General features: G+C 42.2%; 1 protein-coding gene across 1 annotated transcript; it reads left to right on the forward strand.

Moving 5' to 3' along the window:
* The first annotated feature begins 11,498 nt into the window (after positions 1 to 11,498).
* On the forward strand, positions 11,499 to 18,234 carry CFAP97D2 (CFAP97 domain containing 2). The gene is made up of 5 exons (XM_081907488.1): positions 11,499 to 11,814; positions 13,542 to 13,622; positions 14,864 to 14,982; positions 16,115 to 16,307; positions 17,883 to 18,234. Exons 1-5 carry the CDS (start codon positions 11,722 to 11,724, stop codon positions 18,051 to 18,053), a joined length of 657 nt encoding a protein of 218 aa, XP_081763614.1. The 5' UTR covers positions 11,499 to 11,721; the 3' UTR covers positions 18,054 to 18,234.
* The last annotated feature ends 879 nt before the right edge of the window (positions 18,235 to 19,113 follow it).

The following is a 19,113-nucleotide window of genomic DNA, read 5'->3' on the forward strand; positions in this document are numbered from 1 at the left end:
GAACCAGTACAGTAAAATTACTATTGTGGAAATGTACCTAGGAGGAAAAACTTAGAACTATCTTAAACCTGGCTTGGCAATTCCTATTGGCTTGCAGGTGCAGAGCCACAGAAACCATTCTCTGCTGCCACCTGTTGGGGTTCCCTCTTTTAAGGCACCCCGTTTGCTGCTGCAGCCTCCCTGCTACCACCGTGGGCTGGTTGGAGTTCCTTACTTTGCCACTGGCACATTCTGCATCTAGAAGATCTCTAGAAGAGGCACAAAAAGGACAGAGGAGAAGTTAGCTTCCCACAGGTGCAGTCTCCGATTGCTTGAGGGGAAAAACCTTGGAGAGGAGAGTACTTTGAGAGCTGCGGGGAGGCAGGGACTTTCAGCCACTGCAACTGATCCATGGGCAAGACCTACTGGGGATGAGCTGCTGTATTCATTTGGGCTGACACTCTGCCAAGTCTGCGCAGATCGGGTTCTTGCTAACAGTTCACTCCAACTTGCACAGTGTGATTTACTACGGACTTGTTTCTGACAGAAGATTGGTGTAATTTTATGGATATTGATCCCAGCAAAGCAATATTGGTCACCCAAATAGCAGAGTACTGTAATGATGGTAAAGGTAAAGGGACCCCTGACCATTAGGTCCAGTCGTGACCGACTCTGGGGTTGCGGCGCTCATCTGGCTTTATTGGCCAAGGGAGCCGGCGTACAGCTTCCGGGTCATGTGGCCAGCATGACAAAGCCACTTCAGGCGAACCAGAGCAGCGCACAGAAATGCCGTTTACCTTCCCACCAGAGCAGTACCTATTTATCTACTTGCACTTTGACGTGCTTTCGAACTGCTAGGTTGGCAGGAGCAGGGACCGAGCAACGGGAGCTCAGCCCGTCGCAGGGATTCAAACCGCCGACCTTCTGATTGGCAAGTCCTAGGCTCTGTGGTTTAACCCACAGCGCCACCTGCGTCCCTTGTAATGATGATACTGATAGGGAGAAGCAGCATGCTGTTGATGCTTTGTCAGTGCCAAGTGCACGAAAAAACAAAATTTGTATTGGTATGTTCAGCTAGGATTAGCTGTGGCTCTCTGTTGAGTGTGCACCCAGTGGTAAACATAGGCTTGTGTGGCTGTGTAATATGCAAGTTTCCCTTTCCAACCAAAGTACCAAACAATCCAGGGAAAGATAAAAAATCATGGGAAAGTTAGCTGCGAAAAATTCACAGAGGAACTAGGGGGTTATAATTATTCAGGGGAAAAAATGTGTTGTTAAGATTTGCAGAAGGACGTCAACATTAGAAATAAAAACGTATCCTTTGCTTGCCCCAAAAGGAGCCTAGTCTTAAAGAAAGCAGGAAGTGCCATGGAACAAAGTGTACTGGAACTATAAGAAGCAACCTGTTAGGTACTACAACAAGGAACACTAATGCAGGCATACCCTTAATTTATTTCTTTTTAACTAGCAACAAGAAATTCAGCCACAGAGCATAGTGAGAAGGAATTACATGCCATGGTGCAAGATTCAAGATTTATCAGTTGAGGGAGGTACAGGCTCAGAGGTTATATCTGAAAATGTGCTGGAGTTGTTCATCCAGCATTGAAAGAAAACCCCAATTCTCTCTTGTGCCCCTTAGCGCTTGCAACACACACTCCCAATCAGCTGAGCACATCAGTGCCTTATCAAAAAGTTCGTTTAAAAACCAGGTCCAAGGTAATATGTGGTGCTTGCAAATCTCTCACTGAAGTTGCTTGTTTGGTTGTGCAGGCTGCACAGCACACAGTGGCCCTGGGCTTGCCCCAATTACAGAGCAGGTGGGTAGAAGATCGCTGCACAAGCTGGGGACCTGTGTTGTTGGCTGTATCCTCATCCCAGTCACTCATAAAATGTCAAGAACAACACAAGAGGTGAGAGGGACATACATTGCACAAGTTGTTACCCTAAGAGAATGCGTATTATCCTTTTTTAAACAGAGGTTGGATAGCCAACTGCCATGTATGATGTAGCTGAAATTCCTCCTAGGATTCTATGACATTCTGATCATTCATATTCTTTTTCTCTATGTCAGTCAAGGTGATTTGGTTGCTGTGGAATGTTTGCATCCCTTAGACGGTGTTTGCTGTAGCTTTTTGATTCTCAGAGTAGCGCCAAGAAATTTGATTCCTTAAGTACACTTAAGAGAACGCAAATTCCTAAGCCAGTGTTTTGTTAAGGGGGCAGAGGGGGGGCACTCTAGGGGGTGCATGAGAATTTGTAATATATACTGTTAACAACTGGGATGGAGTGCAAAAACATTTTTGCATTGGTAAACAGGCCAGTGTTGGAGTTTACAGATTTTGTGAATGGTTTTATTAATTGAAAAGTTCAGGTTATCTGACTATTATAAGTTTACTAAAGAAGGGGAGGGAGAAAGTGAGGTGGCAGAGAGAATAGAAAGAGAGAGAGAGAAAAGGTAGTGCAGGGACAGGTAGGGTTGTCCTCAGAATTCCTGTGCACATCCAAACATAATAAAATCCGCAGCTAAAAGTGAGGTGGCAGATGGGTAACCCCACCAACCTCTGGGGGGGGGATGAAGAAAGATAGAGTACAAAGGGGGCAGAATAACAGGAGGAGATGGTGACTTTGCAACTGGACAGATGGTGAAAAGGTGCGTAGTAGTTGCAACATGTGGGAGGAGGAAGATACAGGAGTAATGGGGTGGTCTGAGTGTAAGGGAGGTTGCACAAAAGGAAGGGACACGGGGGTGAAGGTGGAAACAGGTTCAAAGAGGGGCTGCAGCACAGAGGAGAGAAGCGGCTTCAGAAAGAGGGTTTGGAAGGTGAAAAGGGGGTGCAGTAGTTGCCTGGGGTGGGAAGGGAAGCTCTAGGGAGTTAATGGGGGGGGAATGGCAGGGGGGTTGGCATGTGCAGGGGGCAGAGGCCCCTTGTCCAATCATATCTTTAGATGCACAAGTATCGTCTCTGGCACACCTTTTGCCCGCAGAGGCTAGCATGCAAACTGTGGCCTCTTTAGAACAGAGGTCTCTTGAACACTATTATTCACTTGCTGGTAATACTCAGGGCTTTGTTTTTTTTCTGCCTTTGAAGACAGTTTGGAATATTCAAAATGCAATAGGCTAAAGTGAGCAAAAGAAACTTTCCTCATCAACCTTAGTACAACTGTACTGATTCCTGTCCATTTATGAAACGGATCTTACCTTTTAAAGCTCTTAAGATTTATAGTGTTTGAGGGGCTGGCTACTTTTCCCTGCCCAGTTACTAAGATCTTCCTTCTTCAAACCCACCCACTCCCACTTACTTTCAGAGGCAAGATGCTGGTGACTAAAGATAGAGCCTTCACAGTTGTGGTATCCTGACTATAGAATGGTTCCTCCAAGGAGGCTCACCTAGTGTTGAGCCTATTTGGGTGGTGGTGTTGTTTTAATTACCTTTTTAATTCACCTTTTATTTCACTAAGCTTTTGTTTGATTTTTAGTCTATCTTGTTCCATTTTGACCTCCTGCTGCTTTTTAGTTGTTCTGGGAGACCTCTATCTGGAGATTGGGATATAAATATCATAAATGGCAGAACAACCCAATGCTTTCAAGATTCTGTGCTATGCATAGTGCAGTTCTGTTTGACAGCAAATCCTGCCGTCCAATGAATTCCAGTGCAGTTCCAAAGATTTGTATTAAAAATGGTTCCTAGTTTTGAAGCAGGAATATACATGTATAATCAGGGGTGGGACTTAATTAAGGGCACCCTATCTCCCCATATAATTTTGCTGTGTAGCTCTCTCAAACAAGAACCTAAAAAGAATACAGTGGTACCTCGGGTTACATACGCTTCAGGTTACATACGCTTCAGGTTACAGACTCCGCTAACCCAGAAATAGTACCTTGGGTTAAGAACTTTGCTTCAGAATGAGAACAGAAATATGCTCCGGCGGCGCAGCGGCAGCGGGAGTCCCCATTAGCTAAAGTGGTGCTTCAGGTTAAGAACAGTTTCAGGTTAAGAACAGACCTCCGGAACGATTTAAGTAGTTAGCCTGAAGTACCACTGTACCTCCTTTCCTGACTTCAGTATCCTATAAACTATTCTGTACTTAATTCAGCTGAATTTATACAGTTTCAGGATTGAGGCCAACTTTCACAGCGGCTCTGTATTCAGAACTACATGTGTCCATATTATAACACTGCAGAGGGTTCTGAAATCTAAATTAAGCCACAATTAGACTTACACAGAAGGTTGTTTTCTGTGACTCATTCCTGCCAGGCAAGGAAATCACTTCCTTTCAGTGATCTAGATGAGAGGTTTCCCTTGAGAGGAAGTAGAGTTAGGAGATTTTCTAATTACCTAACTTTAACATAATGGAAACAGCTAACGAGAACACAGCACATAACACTCTGTACATAACTGAACATATCAACATTTCTTAGATATAACATTTTAAATGTAGTTGCCAGAAAGAGATTCTCCAAACATATTCTTCAAGAACATGGAGCAACAGTATAATTAATTTATTTTTTAAGTATTCCTATGCTGAAAGGAAACACGGATACTGTTTCCTGCCTCAGAAAGGATTCATACGTCTATCCGGGAGGCAGTGTTTCTACGCCCTCTTCTGGTTAGATGTAAATCTGTTTTGAATGTCAAATCTGGAAGTATAGCAGAAGTAGAGTTTCTGGTTTCTCCAATCTTTTTTTCTGCGTTTCCACATGAGTTTGCATTTTTTAAAAAATAAGGTCCCCATTAAAATTTGTCAGTATTTTAGTGTCGTTTTCTCCATATATATTGTTGTTAGCATCCATCTGTCTTGAGAGAAAATGGAGGACGCCTCCAGGGGTGAAGTCAAACGGCTGTGTTAGTAGCTCCCAAGTGACTTCCCCAATATGGAGGTCCAGGGCTGCCCAGTCGACAAGAACCCTCTCTGATGTGGTCCAAAGCAATACATTTGGCACCAGCTTGGCTGCAGTTGCTTGGCGTACTAGGCACCATCCAACTGTCTTAGGGACTCCACTCTGGATTTGTGTAGGGTTTACTCCTTAGCCTTTTCTTCTCCTGAAGATATACTGCAAGGTAGTTGTTATGTACTGAGTTGAATAGGATCCAAAATGCAGCAGTCTGATTGGTCCTAGAACAATAGGATCCAAAATGCAGCAGTCTGATTGGTCCTAGAACAATGCAGCAGTATGGTTGGTTGGCAGGAACCACCCAATCATGCTCCAGATAGAAATGAATCCACAACCTGATTGGCTTACGGTAGAATTCCGGAATTAGCCAATCATGTGCAGCCCATTGTGCAAATAATGTATATAAAGCAGATACTTTGAGGGGACTTTCATTCATTCCTCCTCACCACTATGAGCTGAATAAAGAGCATGAAATCACTTTGCGACTCTGAGTATATTTCAGTAGTGGAGGTTTAGGATCAGAGTTTTCCTTCTCCTAGATGGGCTACCTTCCCAGGTTGACAAGCCCCATCTGCCCCTCACTTCCCTCTACAGCCCGTGCAGAAACCGCTTCTTGACCGTTTGATCCACTGTTGGTTTCATCCACTCAATCTGCTGGAGGCAGTCTTTGAATGCAGAGGAAGTCCCTAACTCACTGAGGGTTTGAGACCCATAGGCTACCCTCACCTGGTTTAGCTGGCAAGTCAAGGTATACAGTGGTACCTCGGGTTACAGATGCTTCAGGTTACATACGCTTCAGGTTACAGACTCCACTAACCCAGAAATAGTGCTTCAGGTTAAGAACTTTGCTTCAGGATGAGAACAGAAATTGCGCGGCAGTGGCGCAGCAGGACGCCCCATTAGCTAAAGTGGTACCTCAGGTTAAGAACAGTTTCAGGTTAAGAACGGACCTCTGGAACAAATTACGTTCTTAACCCGAGATACCACTGTATATTGTTAAATGCAATTTTGCCTCATATACATGTTTTTGCAACAAAAACAATGCCTTTCTGTTTGTTGTTTTCAGTAATACATTATTATTATTATTACTATTATTATTATTATTATTATTATTATTATTACAGTCATACCTTGGTTTACAAACAGCTTAGTTCTCAAACATTTTGGCTCCCGAACTCCGCAAACCTGGAAGTGACTGTTTTGGTTTGCAAACTATTTTTAGAAGCCGAACGTCCAATGGGGATTTTGCAGCTTCCAGTTGGCTTTACCCCTGTGCATACATTTTTGTACACATTAATTGGGTGGAGAAATGCACTGCAAAATTCAGAGAAGTTTGGATTACTAAGGATATGTTGTGTTTCAGTTCGCACATCATTTCAAGGAGTGTGAGTTAGGGAGGTATGCAAACTAAGCCATTTTTCTCCCTGTCCCTTTCTATGAGGCAGTTTATATGCTTTGTAGGAACAGTGACTGGAAAAAGTACTAGCTTCAGTGTGGAATGAAGGGAGAAGGGGAGTGACTTTGGCTAGGTACAAAGGGAGGGGTGGGTGGTTTTGAGAGGGGGTTTCGCAGGGGTAGGTGGAATTGGCAAGCAAAGTGAGCAGGGGCACAGTCCCTAATATAATACGTTTGTTTTCTTTAGGGTGGTTCTTTAATTCCATGCTTTCTCTGATTCCTAGGATGATAATTGCATGTTACACAGATAAATTACAGCTGTTGCCAATCTGTGTCAATTATGCAGTCTAATCGCTGTGGATAAAACAAGTCACAGTGCACAATATTGCTATATAAATAGATAAGCAAGCCATTTCTACCTAGATTTCTACCACCTGCTGGAAATGGTGAAACCTCAAATAAGTTTCAGCCCAAAAGATAGTGGTTAGTCTCCTATGAATGAAACACAAACATAAGACCAAACACACAAATAAGCACAACTGTATCATTTTGCACGCAGCACAAACAAAATAATACTCATCTGCCGATGCAGGAATAGATTTCTCATTATCAAAAAACAAGGATAAGTGGTATAAACATGGGCTACATTATTATATGCAGGGAGTATCACAGCACTGACCGCACTTCCACATCCAGCACTGAAAAGCCAGCACACTGAAGATTTGGGCTGAGTTTGTAGGTGCACGTTCACCACTTGAATAAATGTAATATGAAGTGATGCCTTGCTTCTGTCAAAGACCCATCACCAAAGCCAACCAATCACATCCCTGACGAAGCTATCATGTCACCTAATACAGCTTCATCACCTAATATTTTAATGATTTAACACAGTCTATTCATTCACACCATGAGACAGAATGAAACCCATGGCATTTGCAACTCTGCAGTACACTGTATCTGTATTTCTTTTAGCAGAATGGGCAGAAGATGGGTATGCAACAACAATGTGCTGTTACGGCACAGATAGCTAATGGTATTTTTAGGTTGTATAGGCAGGAACATTGTTCCTGTGACTCAGTAAGCAATAGTAGTACCTTGGGACTGGCATGGTCTCATTTGGAATGCTGTGAACAATTCTGGGAGCTTACCAGAATCTTGCAGATGAAGTCTGTCAACATACTGCTTGGATAAGGAGGTCTGCTTTGGATTAATTCTGTGTCTGTATTTGCTGCAGCTTCTGCTGAAGCTTAAACCAGTTAAGATATAATCACTTCTAATATTCTCCTGTTTATCATCAGAAGTCAAATCAGGAATAGCCAATTTCTGTATTGCCTTGGGCTACTCTGTTCTACAAACAATGTTTTGTGGAACGAAAGCATATTTTGCTGCACAAGCTGAACCACTTGTGAATAGTCACATTGCACAATGAAGATGCCGCCCTCTGTGGGACACTTGCACTCAGGTATGGGATGACATACAAATGTCTATATTTACATATTACATGTAAAATAAAAAAGAGGTGTAACATCAATTGTCACCATCAATTGCATTTATGTACTCCCACAGAAGTCATAACACTCCAAAATACAACCATCACAAAACTATTAAAACTTCTAAAATACGTATTTAGAAAATGAAGAATATAGTTCAGCAGACAGTGATGCTAAAATTGTTAATTCCTTTTATGTCCCAATAGTTCATACAACACATGGATCTTCAGTTGACACCAAAAAGTTTTTAACATGGAGGAAAGCACATTTCGCCAGGAGGAACTGGGGCACCACCACCCTTGCATAACAAAAACCGTCCCCTTACTCCTGTAGACTCAGTCACAGCCAACCCTAATCTCACCTGGGAGCGATCTGTCTATGACAGGGGGTGACACTCACCTTCTCGGCACTGGATCACTCCCAGTCTCCTCTGTACTGAAGACCAATTGAGAGTATGACCTGCAACATGTGCTTGACCCGTGATGCATTGAGGCAGATCCACAGTTGTCTTGATGACCATGAAGTCCAGAGCCAGACCAGATAAGGTGGACTCCGCTTCTACATTTAAGACTCCCGGGATTATTGTTCAAGGGTTCTCCAAAACCACAGGATTGACAGTACACCAATAAAATGTTGGTTCCTGTCTTGTTCCCAGACAGGTTGGTTTCCTAGTGAGGAATGTGTAATTTCTATGGATGACTACAAACTGCACACACACCCTTCCAACCTATGTGCTTCCCCAAGAACCCAAGCAGGCAAAGTTGAATCAAATCAGATCCACTCGGGTGTCAGTAATGTCTACTAAAAAAAGGTGGGAGAGCAGATAGACATGCAAGAAATACGGTATAATATATATTTTACACCTCAAACGTGAAAACAACTTTGTTTTCCTTATAAATAAAACCTTGGATTAAACCTTTCATCACGTCTTATTTAGAATTTGGTAGTGGCACCAATAGCCTCAATCAGAAGCCAGAGCTAACCCATGAACTTGTAAGCTGCCTGCTCTTTAAATTATGCCATTTAATACAATGGCTCTGAGGTAAAGTTGGCATAAAGATGGCTTGTGAATAATGCCATTCCTTCTCTAACATCAGTTAGACTAGGAATATCACCCACAAATGTAGAAGACCTGTTATGTGTGTCTGCACAACATTTCTTTTTTTATGCATGGGGCAGGAGCTGTTTTCCATACTCTTTCAGTGCCTCTAATCCTACAAAATACAATGTGTCAGATTCCAGTCCTGGGGAGGGTGGGAAGACACATTTAAACACGGTTATGAGCGCATGAATTGGGAATTCAGCCTTTCAGCTGTGGAATGCCATTAAATGCAATGGGAAAGCTCTGGTGTAAAGTTTTACTATAAATGCACTGCATTGCCTGATGTTCAGCAGTTCTCCACATCAAACCGCACAGCAATGTTCTGAGAATTTAAAGAAACGGAAAGAGCAAGAGAGAGAAAGCACCTAGCTTAGTGTTCCTGACAGGCACTTAATCTCTTTCCACTTTGTACAAAGTATTCCCATTCCAGCAGGGAGAGTCAATAAATGAACAAAAGACACATGGCTGCAGATACCTCTGTGTGGGGCCAGAACTAAGGCAGGGTAGAAATACAGCCCCGCGGTGTGGGGTGAAAGCTAGCGCAGAAAAGAATCTGGGAGATCGGGGATGGAGCCTGGAGGAATTGGGTGGATTTAAGGCAGAGCAGGTGGCGCTGTGGGTTAAACCACAGAGCCTAGGACTTGCCGATCAGAAGGTCGGCAGTTCGAATCCCTGCAACGGGGTGAGCTCCCGTTGCTCGGTCCCTGCTCCTGCCAACCTAGCAGTTCGAAAGCACAAAGTGCAAGTAGATATATAGGTACCGCTCCAGCGGGAAGGTAAACGGCATTTCCGTGCGCTGCTCTGGTTCGCCAGAAGTGGCTTTGTCATGCTGGCCACATGACCCGGAAGCTGTCTGCGGACAAACGCCGGCTCCCTTGGCCACTAAAGCGAGATGTGCGCCGCAACCCCAGAGTCGGTCACGACTGGACCTAATGGTCAGGGGTCCCTTTACCTTTAAGGCGGAGCCAAGGTTGGAATTAGATAACTCAACATCAGCTCCAAAGTGAAACCTTGCACTATCTAACAAATTTTTGGCAGAATCTGGCAGAATCATGCAAGGTGAGTCCTATCATGAGTCATACTGAGCAGTGCAGTACTGCTAGCAGATGGTGTGTTCTCCCTCTACTGCCTGCAGGGCCACCCTCGTATAATTCATGGGGGACATCTTACACTATTGCTACTGCCTCCTGCCTGCCCACTGCTGCTGCTACCAATTGTCTCTCCTCCATTCTAGTTGTCTGGGCAGTCCCAGCATGAATCTGAGAAGGGGATAATTTGCAGCGCTTTGAAGTATGGTTTCCAAATTCCTTTAAACTTTTAGAGCATGTGCTCACTCACAGCACCTCATTCTAAGGAAGGGATAAAACACGTAATAAGTAAATACTCCCTCTCCTTTTACTGGTTTTCTGCAAAACGTTTAACTTCTATAAAAGGCCGTTCATCCCTAGCTACCTAGGGACATCCTAAACTGCAACTCTGGTAGCAAACTGAAACACGTGAGGCAGCTGTACCAAAACACAAGGGTTCCTGACTGGTCTTAGCCCTAGTAGCTTCTGATACTCTGGGACCATTAAAAGTAATCACAATTCATTGAAGTTAAGGCTACCAGTGGCTTACAAACCATGATGAATATGCTCTACCATTGGAGACAGCATGTCCCTGTATATCACCTGCTGGGAATCAGAACTGGGGAAGAGTTCCTTTGCATTCAGCTCCTGCTTGTGGACTTTTCATTGGCATCTGGTTGGCCAATGTGAGAGCAGGATGCTGGACTTTTCCGATGTCATCCTTAAATAGGATATAAAGGTTTCTAATATATAATTAAATGTCGTAGGAAGTGCATGCACATGTTGCAAGCTTTCTATACGCAATGCAGATGTGTGTGTAAAAATTATGTGGGGTTCTCACTGTATGTGCATGTGCTTGTCGGCGGTGGGAACAAAGACCCCATATATGTGGAATAGTCACACACAATGATCCTACAGGCTGCTTCTCATTATTTCCTACCTTTTCCACACAATAATGTGTAATATAGTCTTTAGCAGAGAACCATTTTTAACAAATGACAGAGGGCACATTTCATTATGTGTCTTGGATTTTGATATCCTAGGTAAAGGTAAAGGGACTCCTGACCATTAGGTCCAGTTGTGCCCAACTCTGGGGTTGCGGTGCTCATCTCGCTTTACTGGCCGAGGGAGCCGGCATACAGCTTCCGGGTCATGTGGCCAGCATGACTAAGCCGCTTCTGGCGAACCAAAGCAGCGCACGGAAACGCCGTTTACCTTCCCGCCAGAGCAGTTCCTATTTATCTACTTGCACTTTGACATGCTTTCGAACTGCTAGGTTGGCAGGAGCCGGGACCGAGGAATGGGAGCTCACCCTGTCGCAGGGATTCGAATCGCCGACCTTCTGATCGGCAAGTCCTAGGCTCAGTGGTTTAACCCACAGCGCCACCCGCATCCTACTTTTGTGCAAATCTATACTTGCTTGCAATGCTATAAAAATAAATAAATTAGAAGTGTAATTGTTCCAGAAATTAATGTGTTGAAAAGGATATCCTTTGGAATCTTAGTTTTACAGTTCAGTAAGCAAGTCACATTGTTTTCAGTGGGGCTTACTTCCTTAAAAGTGTGTACAGGATTGCAGTCTTAGATTCTTGGTTCTTGTTTGCTACTTCCCAAACATATTGTTGAAAATGCTATCACCAGCTATTCACTTTTTGCCTCAGCGATACCATAGCAACCACCACATGACCCGCTGCAAACACACCACAGTTGTTAGAGCTTCGCTCAAGAAGCTTCTGGCCAATGATGCACTCTCTTTGAGATTATCTCCTTAGAGATAATTCATGTTGTTTTAAGATGCACCGATCCTACCAGCCAATTTTGCCGTGTGGCAATAAATACCTTCAGCAAAAGTGGGACAAAGCGACGTACGAAGAACACAAGAGAAAGGTAAGTGTGGCGGCGCTCTTATAACATCGCAAGCTGCTTCGTGCACAAAGCCAAACTTGTTGAGAGGAAATGCCTTTGCATTTCTGCCAAGGACATAACAATTAGCCACCGCTCAGTTTGCTGTTTTAGTATGCACTGTACATTGCTCCTTCTTGACTCCCCTCCACACTTTAAACCAAAGAATTGCTACCATGCCAAGAATTTATTTAAAAAGAAACGGTCCAATCTCAAAATCATTCCAAGAAAAATTAATAAGCATTTCACGCGAACGCTGTGAGCCACTTCCTACATTCCTTTAATTTCCGTGACGAAAAGGGATTGCATTTATCAATGGTTTTTATCAATGGGTGCTCTTTTATTGCACAAATATAGATCTGGGGGCTCCCCCAAGCTATGAGTCCGCAGGGAAAGTAAAACTCATACCACTATTCTTCTGTTACAAATTATACAGCCACACACGCACAAAGGTTAATTAGTGTCAGAAAACCTACATGAGAACTAACCATTGGAGAAATGTTAGCTTTCTAGAGTTTATAGTTTTTGGGTGATAGCCAACATTTGTCATACTCAGAGCAGACCCACTGAAATCAATGAACTCCTTGGATATCACCCTTTGTAATATTTTTTTGCTGTAAACTGATATAAACAGAAGGAAATATGTCATTGAGTTTGGCACTCAAGGTGAAAATTAACCTTTTTGATTTAGGGCTTTTCCTTTGCTCAATATGGATGGCTTTTGCATTTAGATTATGACATCTCCCTCTTTTTTTCAAAGTTCAGAGGTGAAGGCTGGTCCCTGGGTAGTCAAATAAGTAGGTTGCTCTGGCGCTATCGTTTATTTGTGCTAATCTTTCTGTTTGTTTGTTTTTGACATTGCACCATCATTTATAATTTCTACACATTCCCCCCCACCTGCTGACTAGATGGTTAAGTAGGATGTTGCATTTTTCTACCCCTCTCATAACACTAGCAACTCAAGGACAGCCCAAGAAGAGAAGAAGAGGAGGAGTTTGGATTTGATATCCCGCTTTTCACTCCCTTTAAGGAGTCTCAAAGCGGCTAACATTCTCCTTTCCCTTCCTCCCCCACAACAAACACTCTGTGAGGTGAGTGGGGCTGAGAGACTTCAGAGAAGTGTGACTAGCCCAAGGTCACCCAGCAGCTGCATGTGGAGGAGCGGAGACGCGAACCCGGTTCCCCAGATTACGAGACTCTTAACCACTACACCACACTGGCTTTCAAAGAAGCTGAATGTTGTAAGATTCGGGACAGGTAAAAGAAAGAGCTAATTCACAGAGCACATAGTTAAATGATGGAAGTTGCTTCCACAGGAGACAGTGATGGCCACCATTGGATGGCTTTGAAAGAGGACTATTGATGGCCATGTCTGCTATGCTCTATCTCCACAGTTGGAGGCAGTAGTGCTCTTGTGCTCATGTTCTGCTTCTGGGTTTTTCTACAGACATCTGGTTGGCCACTGTGAAAACAGGATGCTAGACATGGGTCATTGGCCTGATTCAGCAAGCTGTTCTTATGTGGATCCGTCTTCATGTCTGATATTTGTACTTACTTATGGGGTCATTGTCATAATAGAATCAATCAGCAAAGATTACGGAGAGGGCATAGTGTACAATGGCTTTGCCGCTTAAATCACTAAAGAAATCCCCTTCTATTCTAAAGGCACATTTAAAGAATAAAAACCAAGAGTGTTTTGTTTTCCACTGCAGATTCAGACTACCAAACCTGTGGTGGACACCTCTACTCCTCGAACATATGGGCATCTTCATTTGAAGTTAAGAAAACTTAAGGTATGTTGCTGCTTTGATTTTTTAATGAAGTTTATTATTATTATTACTATTAGTTGTTGTTGTTATTTTATACAAAAAAGGTCTCAAAGTGACATAAGATAAAATATGAACAGGTAAAATGAATTCAAAACCAGAATCTTTAAAAGAATGTACAATACAAAATTCCTACAATGCTCACAGGTAAAGGTAAAGGGAACCCTGACCATTAGGTCCAGTCGTGGCCGACTCTGGGGTTGCGACGCTCATCTCACCTTATTGGCCGAGGGAGCCAGCGTACAGCTTCCAGGTCATGTGGCCTGCATGACTAAGCCACTTCTGGCGAACCAGAGCAGCACACGGAAATGCTGTTTACCTTCCTGCAGGAGCAGTACCTATTTACCTACTTGCACTTTGACATACTTTTGAACTGCTAAGTTGGCAGGAGCAGGGACCGAGCAACGAGAGCTCACCCCGTTGCGCGGATTCGAACTGCCGACCTTCTGATCGGCAAGTCCTAGGCTCTGTGGTTTAACCCACAGCGCCACCCGCGTCCCACAACACTCATGGAACAACACAATAAGAAGCACACCCACTAAAAGATGAGAAACACACTATAGACTAACTTAACTACCAAAGGCCTGAGTAAAAAACAACAACCTGAGGGACTCTAGTTAACAGACTACTGTTGGAAGCAGGATACTGAATGAGATGGGTCTTTGGTATGATTTAAGAACAGAGTTTTTATTTCCCCTCCCCCTTATTAACCCTGATAACTTTAATAGTTTTCTGCATTACAGTGGTGCCTCGCAAGACGAAATTAATTCGTTTCGCGAGTTGTTTCGTATTGCGATTTTTTCGTCTTGCGGAGCGCAGATTCGCTGGGTATTAATGGCTTTAAGAAAAAGGAAGCAAACTTGCAAGACGTTTTCGTCTTGCGAAGCAAGCTCATAGGGAAAATCGTCTTGCGAAGCAACGCAAAAAACGAAAAACCCTTTCGTCTTGCGCATTTTTCGTCTTGCGAGGCATTCGTCTTGCGAGGTACCACTGTACTTAAGACTCAAGTTCAGTAAGTTCTAAGTGTGTACAGAGCTCATATACTTTTGAATTTCATCCTGAAATATTGCATTTCTACCGTCATATTCCACAGCGTGCAAAATTACAAGCATGAAGGGAGTGGGGAAATCAAGTGCTGTAGCTGTCCTTGGTTAGAGAGGATGTATGGAACATAATTCATTTCCCTAAGTATCCCCCTGTCTTTTAAGCTGGAGAAGGACCGCCTGTCAATCATCGAGAGGGAGAACCGTTTGCTGCTAGAGAAGATGTCTTGTATCATGAGGACCAAAGGAAGAATTGATAACAAAAATGAGTATGAGGCCAAAAGGTACGGCTTGTAATCAAACTGGTATAAGGCTATCCAGTTACATTAACAGCATTGACCATGGCACTTAATAACCTACGCTTTAATGACCTGTATAATAATAAGAAGCTCTGAGGCTGTTTTAAAGGCATGTCTTCTTTCAGATGTTTGTGTAAAGGCCACTTCAGCTGCCATTCCTGGGGTGTGGGGAGTTTTGACAATTTAATCATCCAAAGAAAGGGGTCTTCAAACATAGAAAATGTTAGAAAGTGACACTAAGCTTCTTTCCTTTCTTAAAAAACTTTTTAAACCACAAAGGTGTTTTTTTAAATGTGCATAGTCCAAAAACAGAGCAGGATGGTAAATGTATTGGTAGAGAAGGGGAACCAACGAAAGGGTGCAGTTCGATTCAGTACTAACTTGGGACTAATACAGGAGTTGTTCTAGCCCAATATTATCCATAGTGTCTCCTACCTGTGCACAAAATTTTATAAACAGTTAAAAAATAAAAATAAACTGAGATTTTGGATTGTTCCCTGTTGAGACCTCCAATAGTACAAAAGTGTATTAACCAATAACATATTCCAAGTGATGATTGGGATATGTCACAATATCTATATGATATCCAACTGTGGATAGGCACACAGAGGCTGGTTGTTGGCTGTCCAGAGATTTCCTTACGGCAAGGAACAATCTCATATCAAACTTCTGGTACACAAGCAGCAGAACTCGGAGTGAAGCACATCAATTTGACAACTAGCATGAGACAGGGGAGCCATGATATAATTTTCCCTTAAGGAGAATGCTAGGCAGAATTTTTGAATCCATTATCCAGGGTGGGTGGGGTTTTTCTTAGTGGAACAAAATTGTACTATATATAATACTATCTTTCTTATAAAACATATACTCAATTACTTATTATAAATTGGTTTGGTAAGGCAAACCATAATATGCTGCTCATAATATATTAGTACTCTGTTTATACATGTATGTATGTATATGGTATTTATGTCTGTGTTTTTTCGATTGTACTAATCTTCGTTTTCTTCTGCACATGAAGCATTGTAGCTGCCAAGAATATCTATAGGTGTATTTCCCCTCCATGCTGTGGATAGAGTCTTTATTTCAACAGTATATAATGCCCCCCCCCCTTTAGCTTAAATAGAGAAAGACGAGAACGAGAATTTCGAAAAGTAAGCCAGGAGAATCATGCCATTCTGGAAAGAATTATGAACTGCAAACCTCAGTATACGGTCCAAAAGTGGAATGAAGAGTGGCAAAAGGCTGAAAACTACATGAACAGTATTGCAAGATATCCTCGTGGGTCGTGCAAGTTGCAGGATCAAAAGGTAAGTCCAGTTTTAAAATATGAACACATTTCTTCAGTTTGGTGGGTCCATATCTCCTGGTCTTCTGTTTCCAGATTAAACAAATAATCAATTGATTAAACGTTACAGAATCATACCACAGGTCAAATTTCTGAGGCAATTTAATTAAGCTAGAAAGGATGCATCATAGGTAGGAAAAATGAACATGGACCCAAATCTGTTTGCAAGAATATTGTCTACATAATTTAATAGACACAACTCCACTTAACAGTTGCTTCAGTATTATGAACTACATTTTGCATGTGCGTGGAAACAGCATTTGCTTCCAGTATAAAATTTTGCTTAGCCTTGTTATTATTTCTACTGTTGGGCCAATTAATATGGCAGTTTGCAAAAGCTAACTGATAGGCAGTGTTGAGATTTTAAATGATGCAAGATGAAACTCACACTGTTGACTAGAGGAAATAGGACACAGAAATATATTATGCTCAAAACTCCATGCATATGCACCAGAGCATCAGAAAACTATTTTTCTGAAAGAAATGAGTACACGCATGGATTAAAAATCTGCAAACTCGACCTACACCAAAGGGTATTTCAATGTTCTTAGGTAGCTGCAATGTTTCAAACTTTCTGGATGTCCTATGATCATATTATAAAGTAGTTGTGTTCTGTGTTATAAATGAAACTCTGCTAGGAATTTATTTTTGTTTTCCAGTGTATTTCTTATCAAGAAATATTTGGCATGGCACAAGCAAATTTCCCCCCTGAAAATAAGAGTTTGAGAACCAATGCCCTACATCTTAGAGTTACAGTTTGCACATACACTTTTCTCCTTAGTCAGAGGAAGAACGTTTATCTTTCTAACTCCTGCTTTTTTTCTTTCTGCTGAAGTATACCATTAGCACCAAAATGAGAGTCCATTTGCCTTCCCCATCCCTCTAAGGTCAGCTTTTATGTTCTTGAGTAATGCTTTCAGGTCTGGCTTCAAAGATCAGCAGAAGCAATTTTTTAGACGTTGGAGAAAAGGAAAGGCACCTTCCCCTAAGAAGGATTTAAGCCTGTTATCTTCATGCAACAAATGGAGATTAAAATGCAACACATAAGAAACGAATTTCAAGTTGCAAAGCTGCCATCTATCTTACATTTATCACAAATTGCAAAACGTCTTGAAACTCAAATTCTTCAGCCCATGAATCACTGCTTTTACAAGAAAACTAAACTAGTAATCCCCACACCTCAGGTGTAAATACCATATATTTCAATTCAGATTGCAATGGCATGTGCTTTGAGAAAACTGGTCTGAGCAACAAAAATGATAAAGAAAAGCTCAGTGCAAGATATAGCCTAATGTGACGTCTAAAGGGCAAATAAAGAGAACAATTTATTGATTTTAATTCCTTGGTGTTTAATACATTGGTGTTTTGTTTTGTTTTGTTTTACAGTTGTGATTAATAACATTTTGTTATTAGAGTTTAAAGGGTCTAGTAGTTTAGCATTTTTTTGCAGCAGTCGTATAAAAATCACCTAAAAATATTCCTCTAAAAATATTCATTCTAGTAAACATGAATTTATCATTTATTTGTCCCTCCATAGGAACTAAAATTAAAGAAAACAACAGCAGAAAGAGACAGAAAGAACAAAAGAGATCTGAAAGATAGGTGTGTGACAAACAAAGCAGAGGAACCAGAGGAAGAAGAACTGATTCATCAAATAAAAAAACCAAGTAATGATCACCAAAGAGAAAATCCAGTAGAAAAAGTGTGATTCCATGCATAAAGATGACACTCTGGATAATGGATATTGCTAAACGGAAGACCTCATATAAGGGGATGCATAATTAAGAAATTATCTTGGTTATAGTAAGGGTAGATATTAGAAACTTTATTTGTAATAAGTTCTAGACATTCTTCTTAGATATAGCATATACATAGCTGTCAACTTACAGATTTGAAAATAAGGGACCAGCAGCCTTGAAAATAAGGGACCAGCGGCCAAAATAAGGGACCTGCAGCCTCACCTGTTCCAGACACTCCAGTCTTCCTGTCCTCCTGCAGTCTGGTCAAACTCATGCTGGTAGTTTCGAGAACACTGTCCAACCAACTTTGTAACCAGAGGTTCAACTGAATAGAATCTGAATCACATGTACCACAAGGCCTATGCAGCCTCAACTTAAGATGGCTCCCCAGCCTGGCTTTGCACTGCAAAGTTTGCAGCAGCACGTGCAACAAAATGGCGTCCAGTATTCAAAAACCCCCTCAGCTTGCATTAACTAGCCAACACAAGGCATGCAAGCTCCACCCCCAGTCGTTCTTAGACTTCTTATTGGGTGAGCAACACAGCCAAGCAACACAGTTGGAGCCTCTCTCCTCCCTGGCCGGCAGGGAGGGAGGGAGAGGAGCTGCTTCCTTTGAAATTTAAGGGACATTTAAGGGACATCCATCAATAAGGGACAGCAGCGGGACATGGCGCTGGAATAAGGGACTGTCCCTTCAAATAAGGGACACTTGACAGCTATGAGCATATAAGCAAGCTGGCTAGAGCAGCAATCCTACACGTACTTGGAAAGTATATCCAATTGAAATCAGTGGGAATTACTTCCAAGAAAGCATGGTTGGGTGAATTATATAGAATCACAGAATTGTAGAGTAGTAAGAGACCACAACAATCATCTTGTCCAACCCCCTGCAATGCAGGGATCTGGGTTGCAACTACAGCCAAAGATGAAGAATTTCCACCAAAACAAAACTTACAATAATAATAATAAAATTACCAGGGGTGAAATGTTTTCCCAAATAGTTATAAACAGGGTTTTATTCACGCTTAA

The sequence above is a fragment of the Podarcis melisellensis genome, assembly GCF_964234715.1.
Source record: "Podarcis melisellensis genome assembly, chromosome: 4".
NCBI lineage: Eukaryota > Metazoa > Chordata > Lepidosauria > Squamata > Lacertidae > Podarcis > Podarcis melisellensis.

Excerpts from the sequence above, each read along its gene's own strand:
- CFAP97D2 (XM_081907488.1), top strand. The coding sequence starts at position 11,722 with ATGCACCGATCCTACCAGCCAATTTTGCCGTGTGGCAATAAATACCTT. Across the intron at positions 11,815-13,541 it reads ACGAAGAACACAAGAGAAAG|ATTCAGACTACCAAACCTGT; the intron begins GTAAGTGTGGCG and ends TTTCCACTGCAG. Across the intron at positions 16,308-17,882 it reads GCAAGTTGCAGGATCAAAAG|GAACTAAAATTAAAGAAAAC; the intron begins GTAAGTCCAGTT and ends GTCCCTCCATAG.